Raw genomic sequence first — 26,892 nt, forward strand, 5'->3', positions numbered from 1 at the left:
CTTAGTTTTTTAAACCTGTCCAGAGGGTTGGAAAGAAAAGGTGTAATTGGGAATTTTTAATAAATTTTAATTCAGTTAAAGCTGAACATCATTTCATTGGATAGTGAGAAGGAAATATTTCTAGTGTAGGGGCTTCATCCTGTGACATTTTAGGGGGCTCTGTAAATAGGAGAAGAGCTTATCTGAAAACAGAAAAAGATATTTGCAAGAATTTTCTATAGTGCAAATTGGTAGGAACTGCCGCCATCTCCCACATAGGAAATACAGAGAAAGAGATACCAGTGCAGCAGGTTCATGGATCTGGGGAATAATCCAAGTCGTGTGAAATTCTTTAGTCTCTGGCAAAGAAGAAAAATCACATCTCGCTGTTGTCCATCTAAATGAAAACAGCTGTTGCCTACTGGCACTGCCTGAATGCCTACATACTTGACCACATGACGGCAGAATTCCAGGCCTCTAGTTTCCTATGGCTGCATATCATGACATTATTAATGTCTGTTAATGACATTTAAATGTCTGTTTACTAAAGCTGCTGAGAAAAAGAGAGATTTCGCTTCTGCTAATGTAATCGCTTCAAATTTGGGTTGGGTAGAATTTTGTTAGTAAAAAACCCACCTGTGCTTTAATCTCTTCTTTCTCCCGAGCAAAAAGGAGTGAAGTCAGTCTGACATTAGTTGGGCCATCAGATGTCTCTCTGAGTGATGCTGAGCTACGTGTATATTGGACTAGGTCGCCGAGATACGTAATTCCTGGAAGTAGTAACTCTGGGCGTAGAAGCATGGACATAGAAGAACAGTATCCAAGGACTGTCACAGTCTTTCTAGAGCTGTCTTAGTCTTCCCTTCTACTGCGGCTGTTTGGATTTAATTCTGGGAATCCTATCAAATAACAGAGTGGTATCAAAGGCAATGTACAAGGCTTATGGATGGCAAACATTTACGCCTCTTCCCCTCTGTGTCCGAGGTACCCAGCTTTCCTCAGAACAAATCAGCATTATCTCTGTTCTCTGCATCTAGGAAATAAGAAGAGAAAGGCACAAGAGCAAGCCCAGAGTAAGTCATGAAAGAGAAACAGCGTCGTGGCTAACCAGATTGGAAACTTTGGCAGCCAGGGACTTCAGCTGTGTCCGTGGCTGTTACAGCTCAGTTTGTTACAACTGTCCCGGTACAAATTTATTTCAGATGAGTTTCAACCTTCCTTTTGCCAACAAGAAAGGGGTAATCAATAACATTGTCTTTTTATTCTTTTTACTCTTTTTCTTAGTATTATACAATCACTTGTAACCTTATTTATTTGGGCAATAAGGCCTTTAAGGGACTTTGATCAGCCTGGCTAAAGTTTCTTCAAAGATTAACTGACGTTCTTTAAAAGTACATCAGTTTCCTCTTAAGCAGGTATTTGCTTACCACGTAACTGGGTGTTGAGTGCTATGTAGTTATAAAGTTTGCTGGGCTCAGCTGTAGATTTCCTTAAGACATACTGCTGACATCACTGAGTCTCCTCTTGGACTCTTTTCACTCTCTCTCTCTCTCTCTCTCTCTCTCTCTTTCCCCCTCCCTCCTTCTCCCTTCCTCCCTCTCTCCAGTTTCTTTATTCAGGTAATTCCAACTCAGACTTATTCCAACTTGCTTTGACTGACAGTGAGGGAAGGGAAACCTTCTGAGGGTTTTTTTTAAACCTTGCACATATGCTTTATTGAAAAGACATCCAACCTTTTATAAAAAAAGATTGTTTGACTTGTCATGACGATAACATCTAGTGAGGAATCTGAACATTGCTCTTCTACAGGTAAGAGGTATTTGTCAAAATATGCATACATGTTTAACAGTGCTTTGGAAACTTTGTGTGGGACTGAAAGCTAATGAGTAGGTTCTTTTCGTTTTTTGCTTATTTTAATAATTTAAGGATTTAGAAACTGACTGTAAAAGAAAAGTCTGTTTATAAGATTATGCCTGCTTGTGAACTTTGAGATAGAGGCAGTTTAACAATGATACAGTAAAAGCTGTCATGTTTTGGTCTTTCCACTGATGCAAGCTACTGCATGTGAGGTTAGTAATATATGTGACTGATATTTTTACATGTTGCGGAGGGGGGCAGATATTGGATCTATCTTTGTAAATGTTTGCCTGTCAGAGCCTTTTTTCTTAAAGAAATAGGTAGTGCTTTTTATGGTATTAGAAGCATATCTTTCAGTCAGTTGCGGCTTCTTTTTCAATGCAGAAATCAGTTTTAGTTGACATACTGGGAAAACTTGCCTGGAACTTTATACGATCCCTGTTACCTATCTGTATAAGAAAAGATTAGGTCAGTTTTCTGTGGTAGGTGTAAGGAATGTAAACACGTCTGTGTTGGAGAACATTATGCATTTTCTTCCAACTTTTGCATGTGTCTTCTTATTACTTGTTTACAACAGGTCTGGCTTATCATCAGTAATCATAGTCCGAGGCTGTGGTGCAGATTCCCCTCTCCTTCAGCGTAGCTTGTTTTTGCCTCCCTTTTTATTTTCATGTAGGAATTATGCTTTAAAGAGATTTATAGATAAGTGCTTTTTTTCCATGACGTACTGGTTGCAAAAAGGAACAAAGCTTGCTTTCCTTTGTGAAACAGGAGTACTTACTTACATTACTTTTTAACTAACCTTGTTTCCTCAATTGCCTTTAGCTGTATTATATGTAGAGGCACCTCCAGGGTCTTTCTCATCATAGTGTCTGAATACCTACCTGCAAGCCTTTTGGTTATGTTCTGCAGTGATATTATTACATGTGAATTCTTTTAAAACTGGGAGGGAGAAGGGGCAACTTGCTGTTATAGAAATGTCTTCTTTATTTCCTTTGTTGTAAAATGTCACTATGCTCTCTGCACTCTCTAATAATCAGTTTATGGGGGCAAAGCAGAGGGGGGACAAGCCTGAAATGTAACTCAGTGCAGCTAGTTGTACAGTACAAACTGGCATCGCTTTTGTAAAGTGAAGTGTAGACCAGACCAAAAACTTCCCCAAGAATTCCAGCCTGGTAAGTGAGGCATGGCCTAGAAACAAAAACAGCAGCCGATGACTTGGGCTTCAGTCTTCCAAAGAACTTTCAATGATACTTCAACCCTGTTACTTTTTATAGAATTTCAAGTGAAAACAAATAGTGCTTTTTATCCTGGATCCTCGTGCAATGAAACAAACAAGTTCTGACAGGAGCCAAAATTTCTATTTGTCCAAATTTTGCTAAAAGCAGTGCAGAGTATTATTCCTTCCCACTCTCCCATTTCTCCCAACACACATAGTTCATCCAGACAGGCTGTATTCTTTGGGAACAGGTAGAGACCAAAGCTGTGAAGTACCAGACAGTACTCTTGTGAGGGGCCAAGAAAAACAGAAACTTAACTATTTTGCATGCTGAACCTCAGAACATTTTGAAATAAATTTGGATTCACTTTGCTTCCAGGAAAAACAAAGAAGATTATGGGCTGATTTTTTTCTTTTAATTTATGGAGGGAAAACATCTTTATCTTATTGGCTATCCTGTGTATATAAAAATGAGAAAAAAACATTGGCTGTAGCATCAAACAGTTAAAATCAAACTTTCCAGTCTAAGTTAATTCACTAAATGTTAAATATTTGAAAACTGTCTTTCTGCTGAGCTGTCCCTAGCCCTTTGGAATGAAGGAACATTCGTGACTTATTTCAATGAGTTACTATAGGCTTGAGGATCATTTTAGCTCTCAGTATATTTGTACCGTTAATGTAGTAAATGGCTTGGAGTTAAGCATGTGCATGCTCTTGGAGTAAAAAAGGCAGAGTTGAAAAAGGCAACTCTCTTGTATTGGCTGTACATGAATTGAAATGCCTGCTCATTCTTTTTATATCTATCTAGACAGCATGGTGTGAAATACACATGGACACCGGCCAAAAATAGTGGATGCATTACAAATTGGGGTGGAGGAAGGAAGAAAAATGGAGAGTAATAACCACATCATCTCCCCCCCCCCCCAAAAAAAAAAAAAAAAAGCATATGAAGTTGTCTTTGCATGACTAGCCCACTCTTACATTCACAGAGAGTTAGAGGTCATGGTCAGACAGAGAGGGGGCAAGCAGTGATATGAGAGCTCTAAGTATTATCACCCTTTACTGGACAGAAGAAACACTTGGATGTAAAGAGGGTAGGTATTTGGGATAATGCAGTTCCAGTCATTTTTAGATGCTGGGGAGAAAAGTGTTTGGCAAATCCTGTCTTCCAACAGAGCCATTTGCAAACCTTGGGCTACCTTGGGGGAAAGGTTGAAACTGGACTGCTGGGACATAGGCTAGACCCGGGTATATCTCAGGGGGAAGCACCATAGCCACTACCCAAGTTTCTGTGTCTGCAGGACAGCCTTGGGGATACTTAGGAAGACCCGTGAGCTTCCAGTTATCATGACTTGAGCATCCCCTTGGCCTCCTTGCTCAGGAGATCTGGCTCGCTTCACAGGTGCTCAGCAGTCAGCACTACTGTCCTTCAATTTTGCAGTGATTCATTTTGACCTAGACTTTTCCTTACCTGGGAAGCCCCCTCCCGCCCTGTGTCATGTCTGCCACAGATGAAACTGCCGAAGAGTGCAAGGTGTGGGAAAGGGCTGCCTTTCTGCTGCCTCCCTTGTGGGTGCCTTGATTTAGAAAGGTCTTTCTTCCTCTTGATTCAAAGTAGCCTCACCAATTGGACATACTACATTTTAGCTGGATTTTAAGGAGGAGAAAGAAGTCTAAAACTTGGGATCTGAAGCTTGGTGCCTTTTAAAACCATAAGTCTCCTTTCTGGTTTGTTTTTCTCATGGAGATTGTCAGCTGGATTTGTCCATGCTTAGAAAGCCTCGGTAAGCCACCTTCAAATTCCCTTTGTGAATCAAAGCGATAAAGAGAAATAAGTTTTGACTGGAATAATAGTATGGCCCGATTAGATTAATTTAATCTCCATTGCTTTGACTGAGGTGATTCACTCTGGATTAGAACACAGTTTGTAGGCTATCTCTCTAGTTTACATTTTGAACTTTTCCTTATCTGCAATTAGCGCTTTTGGATTGAGGCTACATGATAAAAATTTCTGTTGAATAAATTAGCGAAATAAAGCAACATATGAAACAGTGCACCTGCTTGAATGACCTAAAAAGTATATTCTGACACTAGAGCAGCATGAACTGATAAAGAGAAATGGGAAAGATTTACTCTAATCAAAATTTTCCCTTTTTCTCAGTAGTATTACCCAGCCAGACAAAAAAAAAAAAAGTAATAAAAAAATGATGTTCACATTTGACCAGTAAATGAATTCTTCCTGCTTAGATGATTTTTGTTAGCATTCAACATTTTCCAAGGAAATTTTCAACCAAAAATGTTTCTGCTTTTATTTGATCTTGTCTGTAAAGATCCCCTTTAGTGCTTCCCCATTTTCTGCCTCATGGTGATGCCACTCAAAGCTTCCTACTCTTGTTCCTACTCTTAATCTTGATACTTTCATGCCAACTGTCTTCTTCTGAATCTTCCTCCAGCCTCTCACCCAGGCTTTGGTTTCAGGCTGTCTTATCCAGCAATAATGTTTCATGAAAGTATCCTTCCTCAAACACTTCAGTGGTAAACCTATTAATAATTGCTTGTGCCCACAATATATAACCAAATTAGAACTCTGTCTAACAAAAGATGCAACAAAAGATAAAAGAAATGAGGGAAGACAGGCCAAGGTGTGCTTTCTGTCACTTTCACAGCTTTTGAGTAAGGCTGGCCTTCATTCCCACAAGAACAGTATATCAGCAAATTTGAGCAGGTGTTTGGGTGATATAGAGCACTTGCAAATCTAGTTCATTTTCTTAGGCAAATGACAAAACATTCATTCAACATGCAAAAACATGAGAGGAAAGAAAAATTAAGTTTTCAAGGGAGCATTTTATTTTTTTACCAGATTGGGCCTCATTAACTGTCACTTGTTTGTGGCCACTATAGTACATGGTAGTTGATCTCTTTCTGGTTTGTTCCAGGCTTACTGATTTTATATCAGGGTCCCTCTTTTTCTAAGATTAGGCAGAAAGGCAATTGTCACAAGGGACTCCATTTATGAGCTATAAATTAACAAAGTGAATGTCAGCTCTTGGGTGCTGCCCTTCAACATGCTGATTATCTGTTGTGAAATGTACAATGTGAAAGGTGCTGAAAACTTGTCAAGGCATAAAAAAGGGTCAAAGATGGAAATGGCCTCAAGTGTGAAATGCTTCCACAAGACTAGAGGTGAAGGAACACAATTCAGGTAGGTGTGGGAAAGCTAACAGTGCCATTTTTATCTACGTATAAAGGGCAAACAAAAGGCTCTGGGTCTGGTTCTCATTCACATTGTGTCCCTTTTACACTGCTATGGGAAACATAGAGGCTGGAAGCGGCTCTTCAGCCAGTGGCATGACACCATAAGCTCCAAGTTGAGATCTGCCTGGTTTCATCTGTGAAAACAGAATTCAACAAGCAAAATTCAGAGATTTATGCTGTATTTCTGTTGGGTTTGCAAAAGTCTGAAGGTCTGTTGCATTGCTAGGGGTCCTAATCGTCTACCTTATTTTTCCTCATGCTCTCGCTCTTTTTGAGGTAACTCTGTTAACACACTTCAGGCTACAAACCTCACTCCTTCTCTATGTGAGTCACAACATTACGGGTGCTTCAGCCCAAGTCTTAAGGGGTGCCTGGCCCTTGATATGTTCTATTGTTGCAGTTAAAAAAAAAAGTACTGAACCTCAAGTATGTGTTTTTGGAACAAGAATATCTGAAAACTGGTGTTGATTTCTTTTTTTTTCCATGTCAGCATAAAATTACTAAAGCTGTGATTTGACCATGACCCAGAGTAACATTGGTAGTAAATCGCCCTGGCCTGTGTAAGGACTCTGGTGATAGGGAACATAAAATCTTATTTTAAGATCATTTGTTAGTGTTCATGTGCTAAAGTCCAAAAACCATTTCAGTGGAGCAATCCCAGTGACATTTCCTCCTACCACACATTGATTTGGGATTCTGCTTTTGCTGGATATATTTCTGATTTGTTAGCAGTGGAAATGTAAAAGGGGGCCACCATACCTTCATATTACTTCCTTAGATCTTATAAATAACGACTTGATAATCAAGGAAAAGCTTTTGCTTCTAATGCTTTATATGATCTAAGGAACTTTTTACCAAAGCTGTTATGTAAAGACTGCAAGTGTCATGGAAGTCAATAACCTTTGTGTTCTCACTAGAAGCTTTGATTTAAGCACGTTGCTAATCATACGTACTATATGAGCTTAAACATTTACACTGGAATCCACAAAAAGGCTAGGACAAGGACCAGATCTTCATTCCTCAGTTTCAGAAGAAAACAGTGGTCAAAGTTTCAGAATTTGCTGAGTTCATAAAACTCCAAGTGACATGGTGAAAACTTGAGCAGCACTGTGAAAAGAGGAACTTTGGAGAGAAATAGTGATGAAAAAGATGTAGGACGCAGATTGTTTTCAAAGTCAGCCTAGACATCATTTTTGGAAGTGTGTAGATAAACGTCATGGATCAGGCTGTCCTTCATAGCACAAGCCTGATAAATCCATGCTTTGGTAAGGTATTGGACAACATGTTTTGCTGAATCTTCTCCGTCCTTTTTTTTTTTTTTTTACTGCTAATCTCTATGAATTTTTCAGGCAATGGAGAGTTTTATTTTCCTGTTCATACTGATATGGTGGGCTTGGCTACTGCCGGGGTGTCCGTACAGTAAGCAGATGTATGAAAGCTGGACACAGTGGCAGTGTATATGCTGAGGAGATGCCTGAGCAAGCTGACCTGTGGTAGGGAATGTGAGAAAGAACAAAAATCTTGAACATGAACAAAAATCTTTTACAGGTGAGAACCTGTAAAACAGAGCAGACTTATTCCTATATCTTTTTTTAGATTCCTAGATAGTTTCCTTTTAAAGATGTACCTTACTCATCTGCTTCAGTACATAATTTACATTCTTTTATGGTAACTAAACTATAAGTATGATGGGAACAGTACATCACATCATTGTTGAATCTTACACTGGATTCCTCACCCTACACCATCTTCTAGGGAATTTGACCTGAAAGGCTTCATCAATGTGAGTCAGACTGACATACATTCATCTAGGATATTCCAGCTGAAACTGCACACATTTACTGTATAATTTACATGAGTAAGCGTGATCCTTCCAGGAAGCGTGGGGTTACCTCTGTGTACACTGGAACAGTTGATTTTCATATAGGTAATAAATTTGACACCCCTTAGAAGTACTGGCCTTGCTATACGGGTGCAGGTGCACAGGGTAAGATTAATTCCAGCTGTCTAAAAGTTAGAGATCTGGTCTCAGCTGGTCAGCCAGATTCACTCCATAGGCACCACAGGGAGATGGGCATCTCAGGTGTTCGAGGAAGAAGAGACATACTCACTGTGTGGAGGTGTCCAGCTCTCCCCATTGACTCTGGGGACTGGCCTTAGAGGACTAGCCTGGACCAGACAGAAATCTTTTAAAGGTCTGAAGTGAGCAGAGAGGAATTTCAACCTCAAGAGCCCAACAGTTGACCTTACAGTGTGTTACTATTAGAAATGACTGAGTTTGGCAGATGGTTGGCAACCAAGTCAGAACTACTGTCTCATAGCTTCAGTGAGGTTTCAGATATCTGGAATTCACAGGCAAATTTTAAAACAGCAAATCTCCAAATTTCTCTGAAACAAAACTCACTGGAAGATAAAAAAGCGACATCCAAGGTACCCCACGTGTACCAAAGCCAGAGCCATCCTGGAGAAAGGGTGCTGCCAAAAGAAGAAAGTCATATGGTATTAATGATGATGCTGGATGTAGCCCATAGCCTGATTATGTTATTTTTCACCATATTGTAGTTCTGCAGTGTGCTCTGCAGCGTGGTGAACAAAAAACAGGAAAACTTTAGATCTGCTCTGAATTATTTCAGCTCTAACAGCAAGTGAGGCATGATGCAACACAAACGAGGTGCTTGATAGGCAAACATAAAGACTAGCAGATGCTTATTAAAGCTGGAATGTGTCTCAAAACAGTTACATTTTCAGGATTTGGTTTGAAGGTGGTAGGGAGAGGATTTTATGTACGTCAGATGAGGAAGCTATTGTGGAATGGCGTAAGAGATATCTAAAAGATGAAGGGAGACAAAAAACACAAGGAATAGACATTGGTGAGAAAGAGGAATGGGAAGCAAAAAAAAGCAGAAGAAACCAGAGCTATGGGGTGCCAGGACAGTAGCTGTAGAAGGGTTAGGCTATGAGCTTTATGGGTGTGAAGTAATCAAAGGGATGTCTCCAACGTTGAAAGGGAAAATTATAGTCAAAATAGTAGGAAGGCAACACGATTTTTTTCCCTAGAGTTTTGAATGATTTGACTGTGGGGTAGATGAGAAGGACAGCGAACAAGAGACCTATTGGGAAATGGCTAATTGACAAAATGAAATCCTGGGTGACTCAAAGAGGAAAAGATGGATTTTGGAGATGCTGCAGCATCAAGCTGCCTAGAGAAAAGAAGTTTGCACCATACAGTGAATGGAGCAGCAGAAGTGCTATCAGACAAAAGATGTCCTTTTGGACAGGATGGGTTTGACAGAGTTTCACCAGGGTAGTGAATGCAGGGGTTTTCTGTATTGTCATCAGCATGTAATCTGCCTGGCAGATTCACAGTGCTCTGGCGGTTTCTAGCAATGGTGCTGGCTTAACCTCATTTGAAATAAGCTGCTGCAGTTTGATATATCTGTAGACTTGCTCAGCTACTTTTACAATTGATAGCCAAGAATACGTGAATCATAATGTATTCCAAAGTGAGATTTCCTTTCGTGGTACAAAGTAGTGCTTTCATTTACACTAATTATGTAATTACAAACTCATCTTTTAAGCATGCTTCTTTGATTCACATATCTTTAACAATTGTCTACGAATTATGAATTAACTGTGTTTTGGATTTCAAGTCAGTAAGACTACAGTAACATACAGATGTTTACTAGAATTGGTTACGCATTTCTCATGAAATGTGTTTTTCAGTGAAAATTGAATTTTTATTAAGGTAAAGATTACAGGAAAAGTATAGATGGTTGGAGATCCAAAGGTTTGATTTTTCAACTGGTAGAGTGGAAACTGTAATTATTTTCCTCATACCTCTCTTATTCTTTACGACTGGACTCCTCTATGAGGTGATAGTTCCACTGATGTATCAAACCTTATAATAAGGTTTGATATAATAACAGAAAGTAACTGGTGAGTGGTGGTAATTTTTATTTTCATAAATCAAGCTGCTTGGAAAATGTCAAAGTGACTTTTAAAATTCTTGGCATCTGGAAAACTTGCAAAAAATAAAGTAAAAGTTGTTGACTATTGTAGAATTGTAAAAGTAAGCTTAGGGTATCCTGCATGTAGTAGGAAACGACTCTCAACAGAGCACGAACAATGTGCTATTCAATCTAATTACTTCAATGATCAAAGCTAGACTTTCTCAAGTTTCCAACTATAAAAGATTGTTAAGCTTTTGAGATGACATGGGATCATAAAGGAACAGTCAGAAAGATAAGATATGTGTAAATAAACAAGCAAAATAACCTCCTTTGAGTATAAGGAAATACAGTAACTTTGACAAACAGCATGAACCTTTTTTCGCTTTTGGGCACATTATTGCCGCTTCTTAAGCTTGTTGTAGTGTAACACCACAAAGCTTTTATACGGGTTCCCAAGAAACCATAGGACAAAGAGAAAATTAATCCTGAATAACACAGTTACGGACCCAGATCTCAATAACGTGAACAGGCATTGCTTCTGCTGTCTTCCCCTAAGAAGAACAATCTGCTTGTTGCATGTAGTTCACTTGTCACAGAACCAGCCAGGAAACTCAGGTGGCCTTTACAGTTCTATCAGGGCAAGATTTTCAGCTGAAAGTCTTATGGGCTCAGAATGTAGATTTAGGTCAGATGAAAGATTTCATGAATTCACGTTAAGAAGATAAAACAGCTTAGACTGAATAAACCTGAAATCAGTTTTGAAATGTAAAAAAATTCATTTTGACCTTGTGGAAGCAAGATAGTATTTCATTTCAAACAACATCTCATTCCTCACCTGATTTAAATTACAGACACACATGCACATCTTTATGAATGTCAAGGCAAAATGAAAGGTTTAGTTTTGGTTTGAGCAAACATCATCTTCAGTCCAAAGTGACTTTTTTTTTGTTTTGCCAGAAAAGTAGAAGCTTTTTTTTTTTTTCAGTTCAACCTCAACACTTTTTTTGTTTGTTTTGATATTTTTGGTTTGGCCAGAAAATCAAAAACATCGATGTGCACCAGTACATTCATGCTATTTCCTCCCTTTCAGAAGCCACAGTCTCTGCAGCAGACTAAGGGGTCTGTGTCATGGAAATTGGCAGGGATTGAGTAATTTGGGAAAGCAATGAGGAAAATAAGTACCCTTTTCCCTCTGATTCCTTGGAAGTTTATCTGGAAGACATACAATCTTGGTCTGTATAAACTTCCAGTCAACATACTCTGGAAATAGCTTTTTCTTAAAAAAAAATCTATTATTTTTTATTCCAGTTTTTGCGATATGAGAGTGACAATAATGTTCTATACAATGATAACATTTTCTTGACTGAAAGGCTAAACACTCTGCTTGCTTAGCATATTTTCATTTCAGTCCCTTTGCAAAGGGATGCAAAACAGCCCATATATTTAAATCCACAGGCTAATTTCAGCTTATCTTGGCAGTTGAATAGAAGCTTCAAAAATGGTTGTTCCAACAAGCTTCATGAAACTAGTTGGCTCTATAAGTGAGAGAGACTTATATTAATGCCTTCCCAGAGAAGGAGAAACCAATGGGGACCAGCCTTAACCGAATATCAGAGAATCCACTCAGCAGACTTGTGCTAATGAGCACCCCCACCATGTTCCTGTCACCTTATAGTTTCCCTGCCCCAGGGCTGGGGTGGCAGGGGTGCATCCCACCTCGCCTGGGGGCGCCCAAAAGCTATCTGCCAGGGAGAGCTGCCTGAGGGGCTGGTTTCAGGGGTGCTGCGGGTTAGAAGAGTTCTTTGCTGTCAGTCCACCACCTTTCATAAAGATGCTCATAGCTTGAAATACCCCGTTAAATGGAGCATATAATGATGCAGCTGAAAGCTATCATTTTGTTATAAAGCTCCCTAATGTTTCTCCCCCTTGAGCTTTCAATTTCTTTTTCATCTCTCATAAAACATCAATGCATTCAAGAGTGTTCCTGGAGTAGTTCACATGAACAGAATGGAGACATCCAGCAGCCACCAGTTCATGCTACGTTTACTTTATAATCATTGATTTGTAAGTCTCCTGAGCACTCTGCATTTACAGCTTATAGTCCCAAGCAAGCACTATGGGCTCAGACATAATGCACCTTCATCCACGGGCAGAACCAGCGTATTCTCACAGGCACAGGGACTCTCTCACATTTCTGCTCTGGAACAACAGGTACAACTGAATTCCTCTGGAGGCCTTTCCTCCTGCTCTCCTACCCCCACCCCCCACAAAAAAATATGTGCAGAAGGGGAAAAAAGGGCATTTTTCCATTCATTGCATGGAGAGTATGAAAACTTGGCACACAAGTGAGCTATGTACTGGAATTTGGGTGGGTCTAGGAAAAAGCACAGACTTCAGTGGAAAACATATATGGGTGTGTGTGTGTGAGAAAAAGCCTTTTAAACCATAAAATAACCACATCCATGGCCTGGTCAGGAAAGAAAAAGGAAATTACCCCGAAATAAAACTCTCAGCCAGTACTGAAAATAAGCACCACTGCCCCAATATGAAAGTGCCATTGGCATTTTAAATGTGGCACTACACATTTCAAAGCAGCAGATGAAAGCCCCAGGTTTGCACGCCAGCAGGATGTTTTAGCTGTTCATAGGATCCCAGTCACTATTTCCGCTGTCACAGGGGCTCAGGCTACGGCTTGGTGTCCCTGTGCAGGGTGGGTGAGGGGGCAGCTGCAGTTGCAGAGCCAGGATGGACCTGGGGTCCAGAGTGCATCAGCCCCTCTGCAGGCTGTGATTGCTGGTCATTGCAGATGTGTTGAGGACCCATTATCTAAGAAGCTTATTCTACGTCAAGTTCTATAGACTTTATTAAGGGAAATAATGGTATGAAGGGAAACATGTAACTTAAGATGCATTCAAAACCAGAGGTTTCAAAACCTGCTGTAGATTTATCAAAATATCCCCGATCAATCCTTTATGTTTGCAATTGCTTGTGCTTTAACAGAATAGGCAACACATCATTTGTGACAACGTATATACCATGATGTATTATTTTAAGTGGTGAAAATGAACCTATGATTTCTAGGTAAGTGCATATATATGCTTGCCTATAAAATATCATAGATCCTGATATTATTGGACAGTCTAGATTTTTCATTTCATTATTTATAATGTTTGACAACCTTTTTTTTCTTAAGTAGCTACCAAATACTTGTTTGAGATCAAGTAAAATTCGCTGTTTACCACACCCAGGCAATCCAGGGAAACAGGTGCTTAGTGTGATTTAAAATCTTTGTAGTGAAGAGAAAATGGAATAGGAATGAAAATTTTTGAAGCTGTTACGTCCCTCAAATTGCATACTGGCCACACTAATTCTTTAATTCATGATAAACTCATTGATTATCAAAAAATAACTAAATAATCAACATGTGTATCAGCTGTGCTAGCAACATCATCTATGTGGATCACTGCTTTGCTTGAGAAAGACATCCAATTTAAAAATCAGTAGGCCTGGGTGAGGGAAGTAGATATTTTGCCTCACAGGCTGCATTTTGCTAGCATAAAAGAAGAATCACTTTTTGAAAACATTTTCCTCTGTGTGAACTTGTTCACACAGGTATGGCAATTCTTCATAACCAAATAACTTCCTGAGAAAATCAGCCTGTAACAAGTTTAAAGATGAAACCCTGACAAACCCATCCTTCTTCCTTGGAAACGTGCTTTGTAGTGTTGCAAAAATCACGAGGCCAAATTCACTGGTATGTCCTGGTCATGCAAAGAAGCCATAAATCTGGCTTAATTAGCAGGTTACACTGTATTTATTGTTACTCTGCCTAGCTGCAGCAGCACACAGCAGCTACACCGTACTGGTAAGAGACGACCAGAAGCCGCCAGACAGAGAAAGCTCTACTCGTATAACACAGTTCATCCTCCTGCTGGGTCAAGGTGTGCTCTGTTTGCCCACTTAGATTTGATTCTATCTGCATTAGGCACTAGATAAACAAAAGGCTACCCATATACGGACCTTTTAAAGAAAGTGCTTTTTTCCCCTGGCCAGTTTCCTTGCCTTTTGCACTCATACACTGATTTGCAATAGTTCTGAAGTTTTTACATATGTAAAGGAAGCAAAAAAAAATTTGGTGAACAATTCCTTTATAGAATTATATTTCAGTTTTGAGATTTAATGATTGTATAGAAGTGGAAAGATATAAACATGATTTTTTTTCAAAAGTGCTTGTGAGGGTGTACATACGGTGGGATATTTGTAGTGTGCTCAGGTCATTCCTCCATCAGTGTAACCTCTCATTGTATTGGCTAAAGCAGTGCTGTGATTTACAAGAAATGCTGCTTTCAAGAAATGCTGCTTTTATATGGCGAGAGCATGTTGTAAAATGTGCCGCAGCAGAAGTCTGACACCCTCCAGTGAGCCTCACCTCACTGCCACACCTACACCGAGCTATGAAAGCCACAGTGTACCAAGACTAATTAAAAAACAAAACCCAACTTGACTGAGATACAGGGCATGCATCATGTGATGAATTGGCATCACAAATGGTAATTAAAAAAGAGCTGCTCAGCCGCCAGTTGGGTTCATATGGTATGGGTAACATGCAGGTAGGAACCTAGGCCTCTGGTTATCAGAGTGAGACAAGACTGGTTTTTGATGTGGTGCCTAAAGTTGCACAAGGTATCTGTAGTCCAAGAAAGAAACCAAAGGCGCAAACCATTGTAAGTGATTTGAAATGTCCCACTGCTCCTGGATAAATTATCTTTCATGTACCAGTGGCAGCTGAGAAAAGTGGAGGAGAAATGGCCCTGGGGAAGGCAGCCAACAAACACTTTCGCTAGCTTTTGTTAGCAATCAGCAAACTGTTCTGCCTTCCTCTTGCTTAGCCATCACTAGGCACATTACCATGAATTTTCAGCCACCTGCTGACACTTGAATTAAAACTCTGCAGTAACTGCTTGGTTTTGGTTTTGTTTGCTTGCTTATTTGGTGGGGTTTTTTTTTTGAATGAGATGAGATTTTATTAGACCAACACGTGCATTTGGAGAGAGAAAAGCAATCAAGAAAAGAAGCTAGGCAAGCTTTCTCTCCCACAAGCCTTTCCTCGGGCCTGAAACAAAAGCAGTAAACTTCAAGCCAACTACAGCCGACTACATCATTGTCAGTTGCTCCAAGTTTAGCTTTATTATTATTGTTATTATTTAGTGGTTGACTAGGCATTTGTCAACTTGTGAAACAGTGAGTGAGTACTGATGAGGTTAAAACCAAGGTGCTGTCCTTTACTTGGTGTGACAGAAGAGAAAATTAGGGCACAACCAACCTATAGCAAGTGGAGCATGACAGTCCCAGCAAATGTTGATAGTAGCCTAGTCTAGCACATTTGAGCTCTGCACAAACCCTGAATGGGGACTCCCTTTACCAAAAAACCTACTCTGTCAGGCTTAAGATCACAGAATCACAGAATCGTTTAGGTTGGAAGGGACCTCTGGAGATCATCTAGTCCAACCCCCCTGCTCAAGCAGGGACCTCTAGAGCGTATTGCCCAGGATCACATCCAGATGGGTTTTGAATATCTCCAGGGAAGGAGACTCCACAGCCTCTCTGGGCAACCTGTTCCAATGCTCTGTCACCCTCACAGTGAAGAAGTTTTTTCTCAGGTTCAGATCGGTTATAAAAGCAGCCACCACGTGACCAAAATACTATAGGGAAACACAGCCAACCCTCGGCTCTGTACAGAAATGTGAAACCGCCTTGGCATATGAGTTCACATGGCCAGATTATACCCAGGTGATGTATCAGGTAGCACATAAATACATACAAAGAGAAATTAAATATGTCTCTTGGCAAACAGTTAAACCACCTTGAGTTTCCACCCTTAAATCTGAGGAAAGAGCAGTGCACCTCTCCAGGAGCCTTTGTCTGGCAGATCCTGCCCACTACCCAGCCTGTGGCAGCTGTGGCCCAGGGAGGTGGCCTGCCTCTATGCAGCGAAAGGGAAGGCAACTGGATTTTTAGGACATATAGCACATTCTTACAGGAGCTGTAGCAGTAGGCTGGCAAAGGCCCAGTTCCCAAAAAGGATTTAAGTACTTAAGTAGGACTCAGGTAGATCTTGGCTGACTAATTGAAAAAGTATGACACAGAAAATCCCTGCCCAGTCTCTGACTAGCGCTGGAAGTGCTCGAAGTGTGCAGGTGCTGCACCTTCCGACCCTCACTTTGCGAGGCGCCCAGCAGCTTTTGGGACAGGCCAGGAAGCGCCCTGTGGGCAGTGCTAAATGGCTCAGTGTGTACCTTGTGTCTTACGAGCCAGAAATGAGGCGTTCCTTGGCCTGTCTTCAGCCTTCTCCCAACATGCCCCCTTCCCTGCTCCCCCTGCACAGCAAGGCTCCCCGAACTACATGGCTGCTGTCACTTTGGTGGTCAAGGAGGGAGGTGGAGATGATGCTCCTTCCTGTAGCAATGTGTGCTATAGGACTCAGCGTGGACCACCAAGAGACCCGATCTGTCTTCTGTCTGAGGCAAATCATTCCTCCATGCCCCCTTGCGGGGGCGATCATTAATGAGGAACAGCGGGGATGGGAAGGGGAGACTGCACTTCCTGCCCCACTGTATGGATGAGAATTTATAAGGCCAGAAAGCCATCATTGTCACTCTTACAGTCAAGCATTTAGGGTGCTAAGCTGGCCAAGGAGACTGTGGGACTCGGTCCCAGCACCAAAGAGACTTATGCTTTAGCTTCTTGTCAGAAAATCACTAAACATTTTTTAACATGAATTTAAAATTTTTTAACACCCGGAAACGTGTTTTCTTGGCACTGATTTTGGAAATGGCTATTTTGTTTTGACTGACACTTTAAGTAAACAAATAAATAGAAAAGTGGCTTGTGGCCAGTCTTGAGGAAAAACTCAGCACAACCAGTTGGAGCCTTGCAAAATCTGAAGCCTTTAAAAACGGAGTCATATAACAGAAAGGTCAGGCTATGCGTCCTGCAAACCTACAGCGAGATACTTGCAAAACATAAAATAGCATGGAGTCTCGTAAGTAACAGTTCTGCTACCACAGCTGCATACCTATCTGATGGTATTGCAAGCATAATGAATTTGAACCTTTCGGTTCACAGAAAGCAGGAAGGAGGGCAGCAATGGGATACTATGCAAAATGGGGGAAAACAGGATAGTGAAAGATATCCTCATCGGAAAGAGAAATACTCTAGAGAAAAAGGGAGACAGGATTTAGCTACTGAAAGCCCCCCAAAGGCATCTTAGAAAGCAAAGAAGGGAGAAATAGCGGCAGTGACTGGAAAATAGGGCGAAAGTAGGCATTGAGCTCTTTGGAGTTCTAGTCCTGGCCTTGCTATTGACTATTATTGACTGTAATGCTAACTGGGAGAAGACATCAGTTCCATCCTTTTTCAGCTCAGTTCCTTCTGTGCAATGTCGCTGGAATGCTTGCCTGTGCCATATTGCCTATTCTAAGGAGTAACTAATGTTCATACAGCAGTTTGGAGATATGATACAGGTCGGAAGTAGAGAGTATTAGTTTTATAAGCATAATGCAACAATAATGTCTTTTTCAGCCTTGCAGAGTAATTCTGTCACTCAGCTTCTCAGAAATAGAAAGTACAGGTTTGTGAGTGTGTGTTAAAGCTTACCCCTGTCTAAAGAGCCAGGTAAGGTTTGCACCACAAGAAGAGGAAAAGGGTTAGCAGATGGGAAAAGCATCACTGTAGAGGCAAGTTTTGAATGCTTAGCTGTGCTGATGAAGTGTCTGAAACTAAAAAGAGTTTGAGGCAATAGCATGCCAACAAGGGAGATACTCAGACGTACTGAAAGTTGCACAACTGAAGAAAAGCCATTCACAAAAAAACAGAGTGGAACATTTCTGGTGAACATTTCTTTTTTTCTCCAGCAGCACTGTATAACCTATATTACTGAACAGAAAAAAGAGTTTTAGAATCTATTTGGTTTACTCATGTGTTTTCAAAAAAGACTTTGGTGTACATGAAGGTTTCCAGGCTGAAAGCTCTGTATACAGAGCAGAACCCGGGAAAAGGCAGTGAGAACATCTCCCAGGGCAGAGACCGGACAGCAGATTTTTGGAAGGATGGATGGCTCATTACCAGTGCGTTAGTTGTTCAAAAGCTAGCTGTTTTTGCCTTTTCTTCGCTTGGAGGCTTGATCCAGAGACCTGTGAAATCACTGGGAGTTTCTCCATTAACCTCAACAAGCTTTGAGTCATCTTTTGCCTTTTCTCCGCCTACTTGGTTGTTTTCCTATTTGCTTGCATCAGTGTAGTTTCCAAGGCTCATCTACATACATCAATAGTTATCGCAAAGTCTTATATCCTGCCCTTGGAAAGAACAGGACTCCCATACAAATCTCTCTTTGAAACAATGGGCCATGAGACTTCCCCACCTTAAATTCATCTTCCATGGCCAGATGTCAGACAGGCAGCCTAGGAGAGCCAAAGATGGGTTTGGTTTTTCATTTTCTTAATGCTAGCCTGTAATCAGTTGCCCTGACTCTACTGAGAGGGAGGAAAAGTGTGCCGCTAGCTCATCCACACTGCTGTTTGTCTTCCAGCCCTGGCATGACCCATGCCTTGGCCCCCAGCCCTGGGTGCCAGGTGGCCGTGCTGTCTGCAGGCTCTGCCCTACCTCTGCTCTCGTGACTCCTGAGAGCCTGAGGTCACTGAGAGTCACGATTCACTGTCTACAGGATTGTCCTGTGCTGATAGGTGGTTGCATGGAGAGGTAAATTCACAGCTTCAGGAGCTGATTTTGACTTGAGGGTGTATTTCTAGTTCTGATGGCTCAGCCATCTTGTGAAGGGGGAGAAAACCCAAGATATTAATTTAGTTTTTTAAGACAGCATCTTTCATAATACAATGACCTCCTAGCCTCTCTATCACCACCCTCAAGTGCACAAGAAAATGTTGATCAGTTTTACAGCTGAAGGACTCTTTTATGAAGGGTCCAGGGCAGCAGTTCTGGCTGTATTACTTTGTGCTGCAGTCGACAGGGAAGTTGAAGTGTCCTTTCCCTCTGCTACTCCTTTTGCTTTCCATAAATCAGATATAGAAGGGGATTTTGCTGGCTGACAATTGCACAGCAGAAGCTGGTGCCTTCTCGAGCTTGCTTAGCCCAAAGAGAGGAAGGCATTCATGGTAGGCAGAGCACTGGGAATTCAGGAGAGACTTTTATATCTACTGAACCACATCCAACCTCGGAAAGATTCAAAGATTAAGTAGTTCTTTTCAATGTTTTCTTTCCTCCCCGCTACTTTTTTAATGCCAAGCCTGCTAGAGGTGGTGAAAAAAACAGTTCAGGTTTTGCCCCCCTACCAAAGTGGCAGTGAAGTGTGTAGGGGGTGGTTGCTCAAGTGGCAAAGCATGTCTGATTTGAAAAAAGCAAACAGTTGGGGCCATCTGATCAAGTCATGCTCCTGTACACATTTAATCGATTGTGTCTGCCAAAAGAGATCTTGCACAAGCAAATCTGGCTTCATGTAACAGGGACATTTTTGTGTGCATTCAAGCTGGCTTCAACTTCTTGATAATGTGGTCCCTGGAAGCAGTGTTAATGTACTTGTTATATCCCTGGCTGCTGGACTCACCTTACTATCAAAGTATTCACGCTTGGCAGTTTGGTATGTAGCTCTAGGTTTTATTGATTTTGTCTGCACTAAACTCTTTTACCAGCATATGCTCTGACAGGGAGTCTCCTTTGGCTGTTCCAAAGTGCTGGTGAGGAAAGGAGGTAATTCGCAGGACACTGCAGTGCTAGACAAGCCTGACTGTTTCATTCTCTTCCCGCTTTAAGTGTCTATTTCCTTGACTGTACTTCAGTTCACTTATTTGCAGCTACAGTTTGTAGGGTTTTATTTTCTAAGTCATAAAAAAAAGCTTTCTCTGTGTGTGATCAGTTAGCCGACAGACAGAAGATTCTCTCTTAATTTAAAAATATATGCTATTATTATATAGCTTGTTTGCTTATGGTAACTTATTGTCGTAGATATGCTTTCTGATTTATAGGGAAAGGAGTAGAAGCCAAAAGGACTGAAATCTTTCAGCTGAGGTGTTGGGGAGGATTATCAGGGCACAGACTATCTGAGGTGGCTATACAAGATATTAAATGGGAAATAGTAAAGCAAATGTTGTAAGGTGGGTTTTGTACATATGAACAACCATGAAACATTTAGTCTGGGATATTGTACAGCTGGTCACGTCACCTCAGGAAGCTGTGGGGAGGTGGGGATGGGGATGACCTCTGGAGTGAGAGGGAAGAGCTTGAGCTGGCTTGTGTTACACAGGAACCTGTACGAACGCAAGGCAAAAGTATATACTATAAAAAATGCTTGAGTGATAGTTTTGCTTGTGCTTTCTCTCAGTATAAGAACAAGAGTCCAACTGATGAAACTTAAGAGCTGTGAAATATAAAATTGTTGGAAGGAAACAATTATGACTGCAGGTCCTGAGAAGCTCAAGGAGCTGGCTGTCAGAGGCACAGCCAGGTACGGCAGTGCCATCGTCCTGCTCCCTTGGCACCCACACTGCCGGCATGGGGCCTGCCCCAGCGCAAGCCAGCAGCTCCCACGGGATGCAACAACGGCTTGGGGAGGAGGCCAGCTCTCTCTGCAGGCTCTCCCTGCTGGGTAGTGCAAACGCAATCAGGTCACTTGGCCCTGTGAAGCTGAGCCAGAGCTCCAGCACAGCTATGAAAAGCAGCGATGGACACAGCTATGGAAACCCTCGTGGTTAGGGGGGCACCGCAGAAGGAGAGAAATATTTACATACATGACAAGAAACTCCAGCTGTGCTTGTAAATATTAAAGTGAGAACAGTAAGTCAGCCAGAGCTTTGGAATGGACTTGAGTTTTCAAGTTTTCAGGACATAAGGCAATCTCCTATTGTCAGAGCAAAGAGGAAATTGCCCATTTTTATTCCACTGTTGGTTTCACCAGGGTTTCTTACCCCAGATGACTCCTACTGGCTGCTGCCAGTGACAAGATAGGGGAGCAGAAGGAACGCTGCTCAGAGACAGTGTGACAGTTCCTCTCTTCCCGTATCAATGTGGTAGGGGAGAAGGGAAGTACTTCTGCAGAGAAAGGAAACCAACATGAATTTCTCTGGAGAGGAAAAGAACACTAGAGGAATTCAGGATCACACAGGAAAAAGTGATGTAAGCGAAAAAATAGGAAGTAAAAACAACACACAAAAAATACCCTACAACCAAAAAAAGCACCAAAAATTGGCTGGGATCCTTTTCAGGAAATCACTGTAAAGCTGAGTAACTTTGTCACACACAGAAATACAAATCAAGGGATAACACAAAAGATGTCAGAGAATCTCTGATAAAATCCTCTGTAATCTATGGCAGACTCAAAAACTAGCAGCTCTGCCATGCTGACCCTACATATGGAGATGGCAAGGAGACACAATGAGAAGTCACTTTGATTATGAGTTGAAATGTGGTCTGGAACATGCCAGGCATTGCTTAGGGTTATAGCAAAACCTTATTTCTTCTCGAATGAAGCCTAAAGTGGCAAATCCTGCAGCTGTCCCTCTGTTGGAGTAACCCAGGGAAGACATTCTGCCTTTCAGTTATCTTTCTACCTCCTGTCTTGTCAGGGTGATTGTTTTGCTACAGTACTTTGGTATGTGTATGATGCTAGGTGTCCTCCACCAGGTCTGGAAACTTGGCAGAATGCAACGTCAGGATTTTCTCTATCTGTTCAGGGCTCTTGGTCACAGAGCAACTCATTTAAGGCAAGAGCAGAGGCAGGGGCAAGAAATCTTATGAGGCCGTTGTGTGGTTCGAAACTGTAGACGGGGCTGGTGCTGCAGAGGAACTGTACAGTGCATACATAGCAAGCCTGGCATATCAAGGGAGCATCAGCTCCACAACACCTGTGGAGCAGAGCTGCTCTGCACAGCATGTCCAATGCATCCTACACATTAGATTTATTGTACACATGTTGACCATCTGTGCAGAAGATGATGATTCTTGGACGCAGTGGGAGCTGAGCGCCCGTGCACCCCGCACCTCCACATGTCTCATGCCATGGACTGTCCCTAGTGCATGCCAGGTAACCCTGCCCTCCACAGAGCCAGCCAGCCTTGTCTCGGTCCCACCAGCTCAACCCCACCAGCTGGAGCCCCAAGGAGGGAAGGTGGAGCCTTGGCCGTCTCCATCCTCGCACCCTGCCAGAGAAGGAGGAGCCGTCAGCCCTGGGGAGTGTGCTCCCAGGAGCAGGCGTCCAGGTAGGCTGAGCAGGGGCATGGGACGGGGACCTGTCCCCTGCACTGTACTTGAGATGCCACTTACCGCCTGGCCTAGCAATCTGTGGCAGGGAAACTTGTTCTGATAATGAAATGTTTGTGACTGGAAGTAATGGCTAAGGGGAAGTGCGCTTGAGAGGAAAAGGCGTACTGATTTCAGGATAGCTTTTTGCACAAGTTTTAGAGCCATGGCTTACCCAAGGTGAGGCTCGGTGTGGAGACTGGAGCCTCTTCACTTAAACGGTATGCATTTTCCTAAAAAGTTTCCCATTAGAGGTTGCATGTATTTACTGCACACTGACAGTAGTGCTTGTTTTTGAGTTTGCCTAAAGAGCAGTTGCATGTATGCTCCTTCCTACCCCTACCCCTCCCACCCCCCCATTTCCTCCCGTTGTTCTTTTTCAGATCACTTGAAGGTTTTTTCCTGTTTATTATCCGGACATGCTGCGCAATGTGTGTGTTGATTTGACTGTCACATAAGGAATCTCCTACTGGGATCACTGATGCATTCCTTATATGTATATATGTATATGTGTATGTGTGTTATGTGTGTATATATATATATGTGCCTGTGTGTATGTGTATATGTATATGTACATGTATATGTGTATATATATGGTAATGGCTCCTAGATGATGGAAAAGCAATGTTAGTGATTAAACTAAAATTGGAATGAGCTACAGGTGTTAATGGGACTTAAGTTTAATTACCCTTTCCCAGAAAACCTGCATCACTGTGATAGGTACAGTCATAAACAAAAACTCTCTTTAATTGACATAACAGGAAAGGTACTTTAGTGAGCAATCATGCTGATGTCCTGGGCTGGCACATGTGTGTACCACAAATATATCTTGTATTTCCTGCAAATTTCTTTTAAGTAGCTATAAGGAAGACATTCTTTTTTTATTATATTTTTTGGTGGTTCATGAAAACGAATCACTTACTTAAGCCTCTTTTTGAGGAAAACAATGGAACAAAACAATGCTTTTTGTATGACCTGCCAAAGCACAAAGGATGCATGGGATGTTTTTTTTCTTTGTTGTTTTTTTCATCAGGAAGTTTTGTTGTTGGAAACGACTATAACGTGCACTGTCCTTGCTCTATGTAATCACTGTCTAGTCCTGCAAGCCGGGTCTTGTTACTTGCCTCATCAAACTGGCACAGGCAACATTCTGCTTCTCTCTGTGGGCTTTGTTCAGTCCTGGATGTCTGCACACTTAATCTCCATCCAGACTGAAGTGGGATGCACAGTAAACAAACTTCAAAAGTCGGGTGGTCCAATGATTGCTGGGTGTGCACAGGTTAGGGCCCACTGCAAGAATTCTGATTTTGGGAATTGCCTCCTTTTTAACTTGGACTGCTTGAAATTGGAGTGCTATATAATATGAACAGCCTTGAAGTGTTTTCAGGTGCAAAAATTTCTTTCCAAAATTCTACTTTGATGTGTTCAGGTCTGCTTTGTTTCCCTGTAGGTTAGTTGCAGGTTTGTAACAAAGAGCCAGATCTGATTGACTAAATCATTTGTGGAAGTTAATTGTTCACAGTGAAAACTGGTCTGGCTCATTCTGTCTCTGCCGCAGGAAGAGACAGAGGTGGTGCACTGGATCTGCGTTCTAAACCAAGCATTGAAGCTACTTTAATTTTAATCAGATGTCTCTCTTCAGGGCATTAAAGAAAACCTATGCAGTGGTCAAAAAGAGCCTCTTCTCTATAGAAACGTAAGACAAAAATTTAATGATATGCTTTATAGAAATAAATTAGTAATATATAATTTCAGCTTAATCGAATTTCTTTTGCAGGCTATGATAAGAGAAACCTACTTCTCCATATCTAGCCATCGTCAGAATCAAAGAATGATTTTTTTCAGGGAAATAGAATATCGAATTATTTCTAATGTCAGATATTGTATGATGTTAACTTTATATGATGCTATGTTTAGATTATGTTTGTACCTTTTATCCATCATCATTTTCTAATGTTTTTCAAAATCAGTTATGTGCTTTTATTTCATTAAGTAACAATCTTCTTTTATTCTCTCCTTAGGACTGAAGCACTAAGAATGGAAGCCACACAGATTAATATGTCACGTGTCCCGCTGGTTAATGGAGGCATCAACACTGCGCTCAAGGCACACAGACCACGTGTGATGTCCAAAAGTGGTCACAGCAATGTGCGGATAGACAAAGTCGATGGCATTTACTTACTTTACCTTCAAGATTTGTGGACTACAGTTATAGACATGAAGTGGAGGTACAAACTCACCTTATTTGCTGCTACTTTTGTCATGACCTGGTTCCTCTTTGGAGTTATCTACTATGCCATTGCATTTCTTCATGGAGATTTGGAAATAAACAAGTTCACCCCAAAGCGCGAGCCATGTGTCAAGAACGTGGACTCTCTGACAGGGGCATTTCTCTTCTCCTTGGAGTCACAGACGACCATCGGTTATGGGTTTCGTTTCATTACAGAGGAGTGTCCTCATGCCATTTTCTTACTTGTGGCCCAACTGGTCATCACCACCTTGATTGAAATCTTCATCACAGGTACCTTTCTGGCCAAAATTGCAAGACCTAAAAAAAGGGCGGAGACTATTAAGTTCAGCCATTGTGCTGTCATTACTAAACACAACGGAGAACTTTGTTTAGTGATCAGAGTAGCAAATATGAGGAAGAGCCTTCTGATACAGTGTCAGCTGTCTGGGAAGCTTCTTCAGACATATGAAACTAAAGAAGGGGAGAGGATCTTGCTGAACCAAGCCAGCGTCAAGTTCAATGTTGACTCCTCTTCTGAGAGTCCTTTTCTCATTTTGCCTTTAACCTTCTACCATATTTTAGATGAAAGCAGCCCTTTAAGAGATCTCACACCTCAAAACCTCAAGGAGAAGGACTTTGAGCTTGTGGTGCTCCTGAATGCCACGGTTGAGTCCACCAGTGCTGTCTGCCAAAGCAGGACTTCCTACGTCCCGGAGGAGATCCACTGGGGCTATGAGTTCGTGCCTGTGGTTTCTCTCTCTCCAAATGGAAAGTATGTTGCTGATTTCAGCCAATTTGAGAAGATCAGGAGATGCACAGATTCTACTTTTTATAGTATGGACTCTGAAAAACAAAAGCTAGAGGAGAGATATAGGCAGGAGGACCAGAGAGAGAGGGAACTGAGAACAATGTTGTTACAGCAGAGCAATGTTTGATTGAATGAACAGACTATCCCGATCAATTCTTTTCCCAAACTGAAAAAGTATCTTTTCTGTGTTGTATGTCTGCTATGAAACCAGCAGTGGAGTCCTTTTCAGTAGATAGCTTTGGTGTAGAGTAAACCTATCCCTTTGTTTGGCTAAGCTGCTAATCAAGTATTTTGTAATTAGGTGGGATTTCTTTGTCCAGTATCTTGACTTAGCAAAGCTGGATTTGTATTAAGTCTCTGCCTTATACCATCAGTAAAAATAGACATACCACTTTCAATTGGAAAGTGAAACTGGATACACTGTGCTGGTTTCTTCAAATATTTATTTGACATGGTTTTACTGTGAACATTCAATCACAGAGACAGCATGCAGTGCTGCCAGAAGAAAATATTCTCCTTTAAAATGTATATTCTCATAGCAGGTATTGCCTTAATGGGGATTCCTGGCATTGAAAATAAATTGATGGGAGAGAAAAATGGTTGAATATGGGAAGAGCCCATAGGAAGGTGATAAACTCCTTTGAATCTTGAAGGAGGGTGGCAGACTAGTTGTGCTGGGAGGTGATGAAGGGAGATCTCTTTCTCTTTGCTACTCGGAACTTGTTTTGTGATCACTCACTTTTTTAACCTTGTTAATGGCTGATTTATATATAATAGCTAAGAAGGGGAGACGAGGGAAAATTACACAAAATCATAACAGTAATCAACTAAGGTTAAAGCTGGCCTTGAGCCATCTGTTTTTTATCCAATGTAAATAGTTTGTAATAGCAGCATAACAATACATTTCTACAGATTGCTTGCTTTGCTATAGACCTTGTTTAATTTTGGTTAAAAGAAAGCTGTATAATGTCTGTAGACAATATTTACTTTTTCTGGCAACCATAAAGGACAAGCATTCCTTTCATCCATTTCATTTTTGGTCTATTAAAACCATTCCATTAATAAAGGAATTTAATTTGAGTAGCTCCTGATTTCTTTGTGGCATAGGGAGAGGGTGTGGTACCCTGGAGATGTTTAAAGAGCTGAATGCTTAGCATACTCAGTTATGTTCAGCATGCAGCAAAGGAACACAGCAGACCACTGAAGTGGTCAGATTATGGGTAGTAAACCAGGTAGCAGTGGTGAACTTGTAACATGCTTACCACATGTAGGTCAGGTTTTTAACGGA

The 26,892-nt window shown here is 41.4% G+C and overlaps 1 protein-coding gene across 6 annotated transcripts; it reads left to right on the forward strand.

Moving 5' to 3' along the window:
• Positions 1-1,803: 1,803 nt before the first annotated feature.
• KCNJ15 (potassium inwardly rectifying channel subfamily J member 15) lies at positions 1,804-26,680 on the forward strand. Of its 6 annotated transcripts, none has more exons than XM_009679473.2 (3): positions 22,257-22,526; positions 24,209-24,262; positions 24,588-26,680. In XM_009679473.2, exons 1-3 carry the CDS (start codon positions 22,345-22,347, stop codon positions 25,729-25,731), a joined length of 1,380 nt encoding a protein of 459 aa, XP_009677768.2. In that variant the 5' UTR covers positions 22,257-22,344; the 3' UTR covers positions 25,732-26,680. The 6 variants fall into 6 exon arrangements, with proteins under 6 accessions (XP_068769977.1, XP_009677768.2, XP_068769972.1 ...); XM_068913883.1 differs by lacking the exon at positions 22,257-22,526 and adding an exon at positions 23,701-23,845; XM_068913876.1 differs by lacking the exons at positions 22,257-22,526; positions 24,209-24,262 and adding an exon at positions 1,804-1,865.
• The last annotated feature ends 212 nt before the right edge of the window (positions 26,681-26,892 follow it).

This window comes from Struthio camelus, chromosome 1 (assembly GCF_040807025.1).
Source record: "Struthio camelus isolate bStrCam1 chromosome 1, bStrCam1.hap1, whole genome shotgun sequence".
Classification (NCBI taxonomy): Eukaryota; Metazoa; Chordata; class Aves; order Struthioniformes; family Struthionidae; genus Struthio; species Struthio camelus.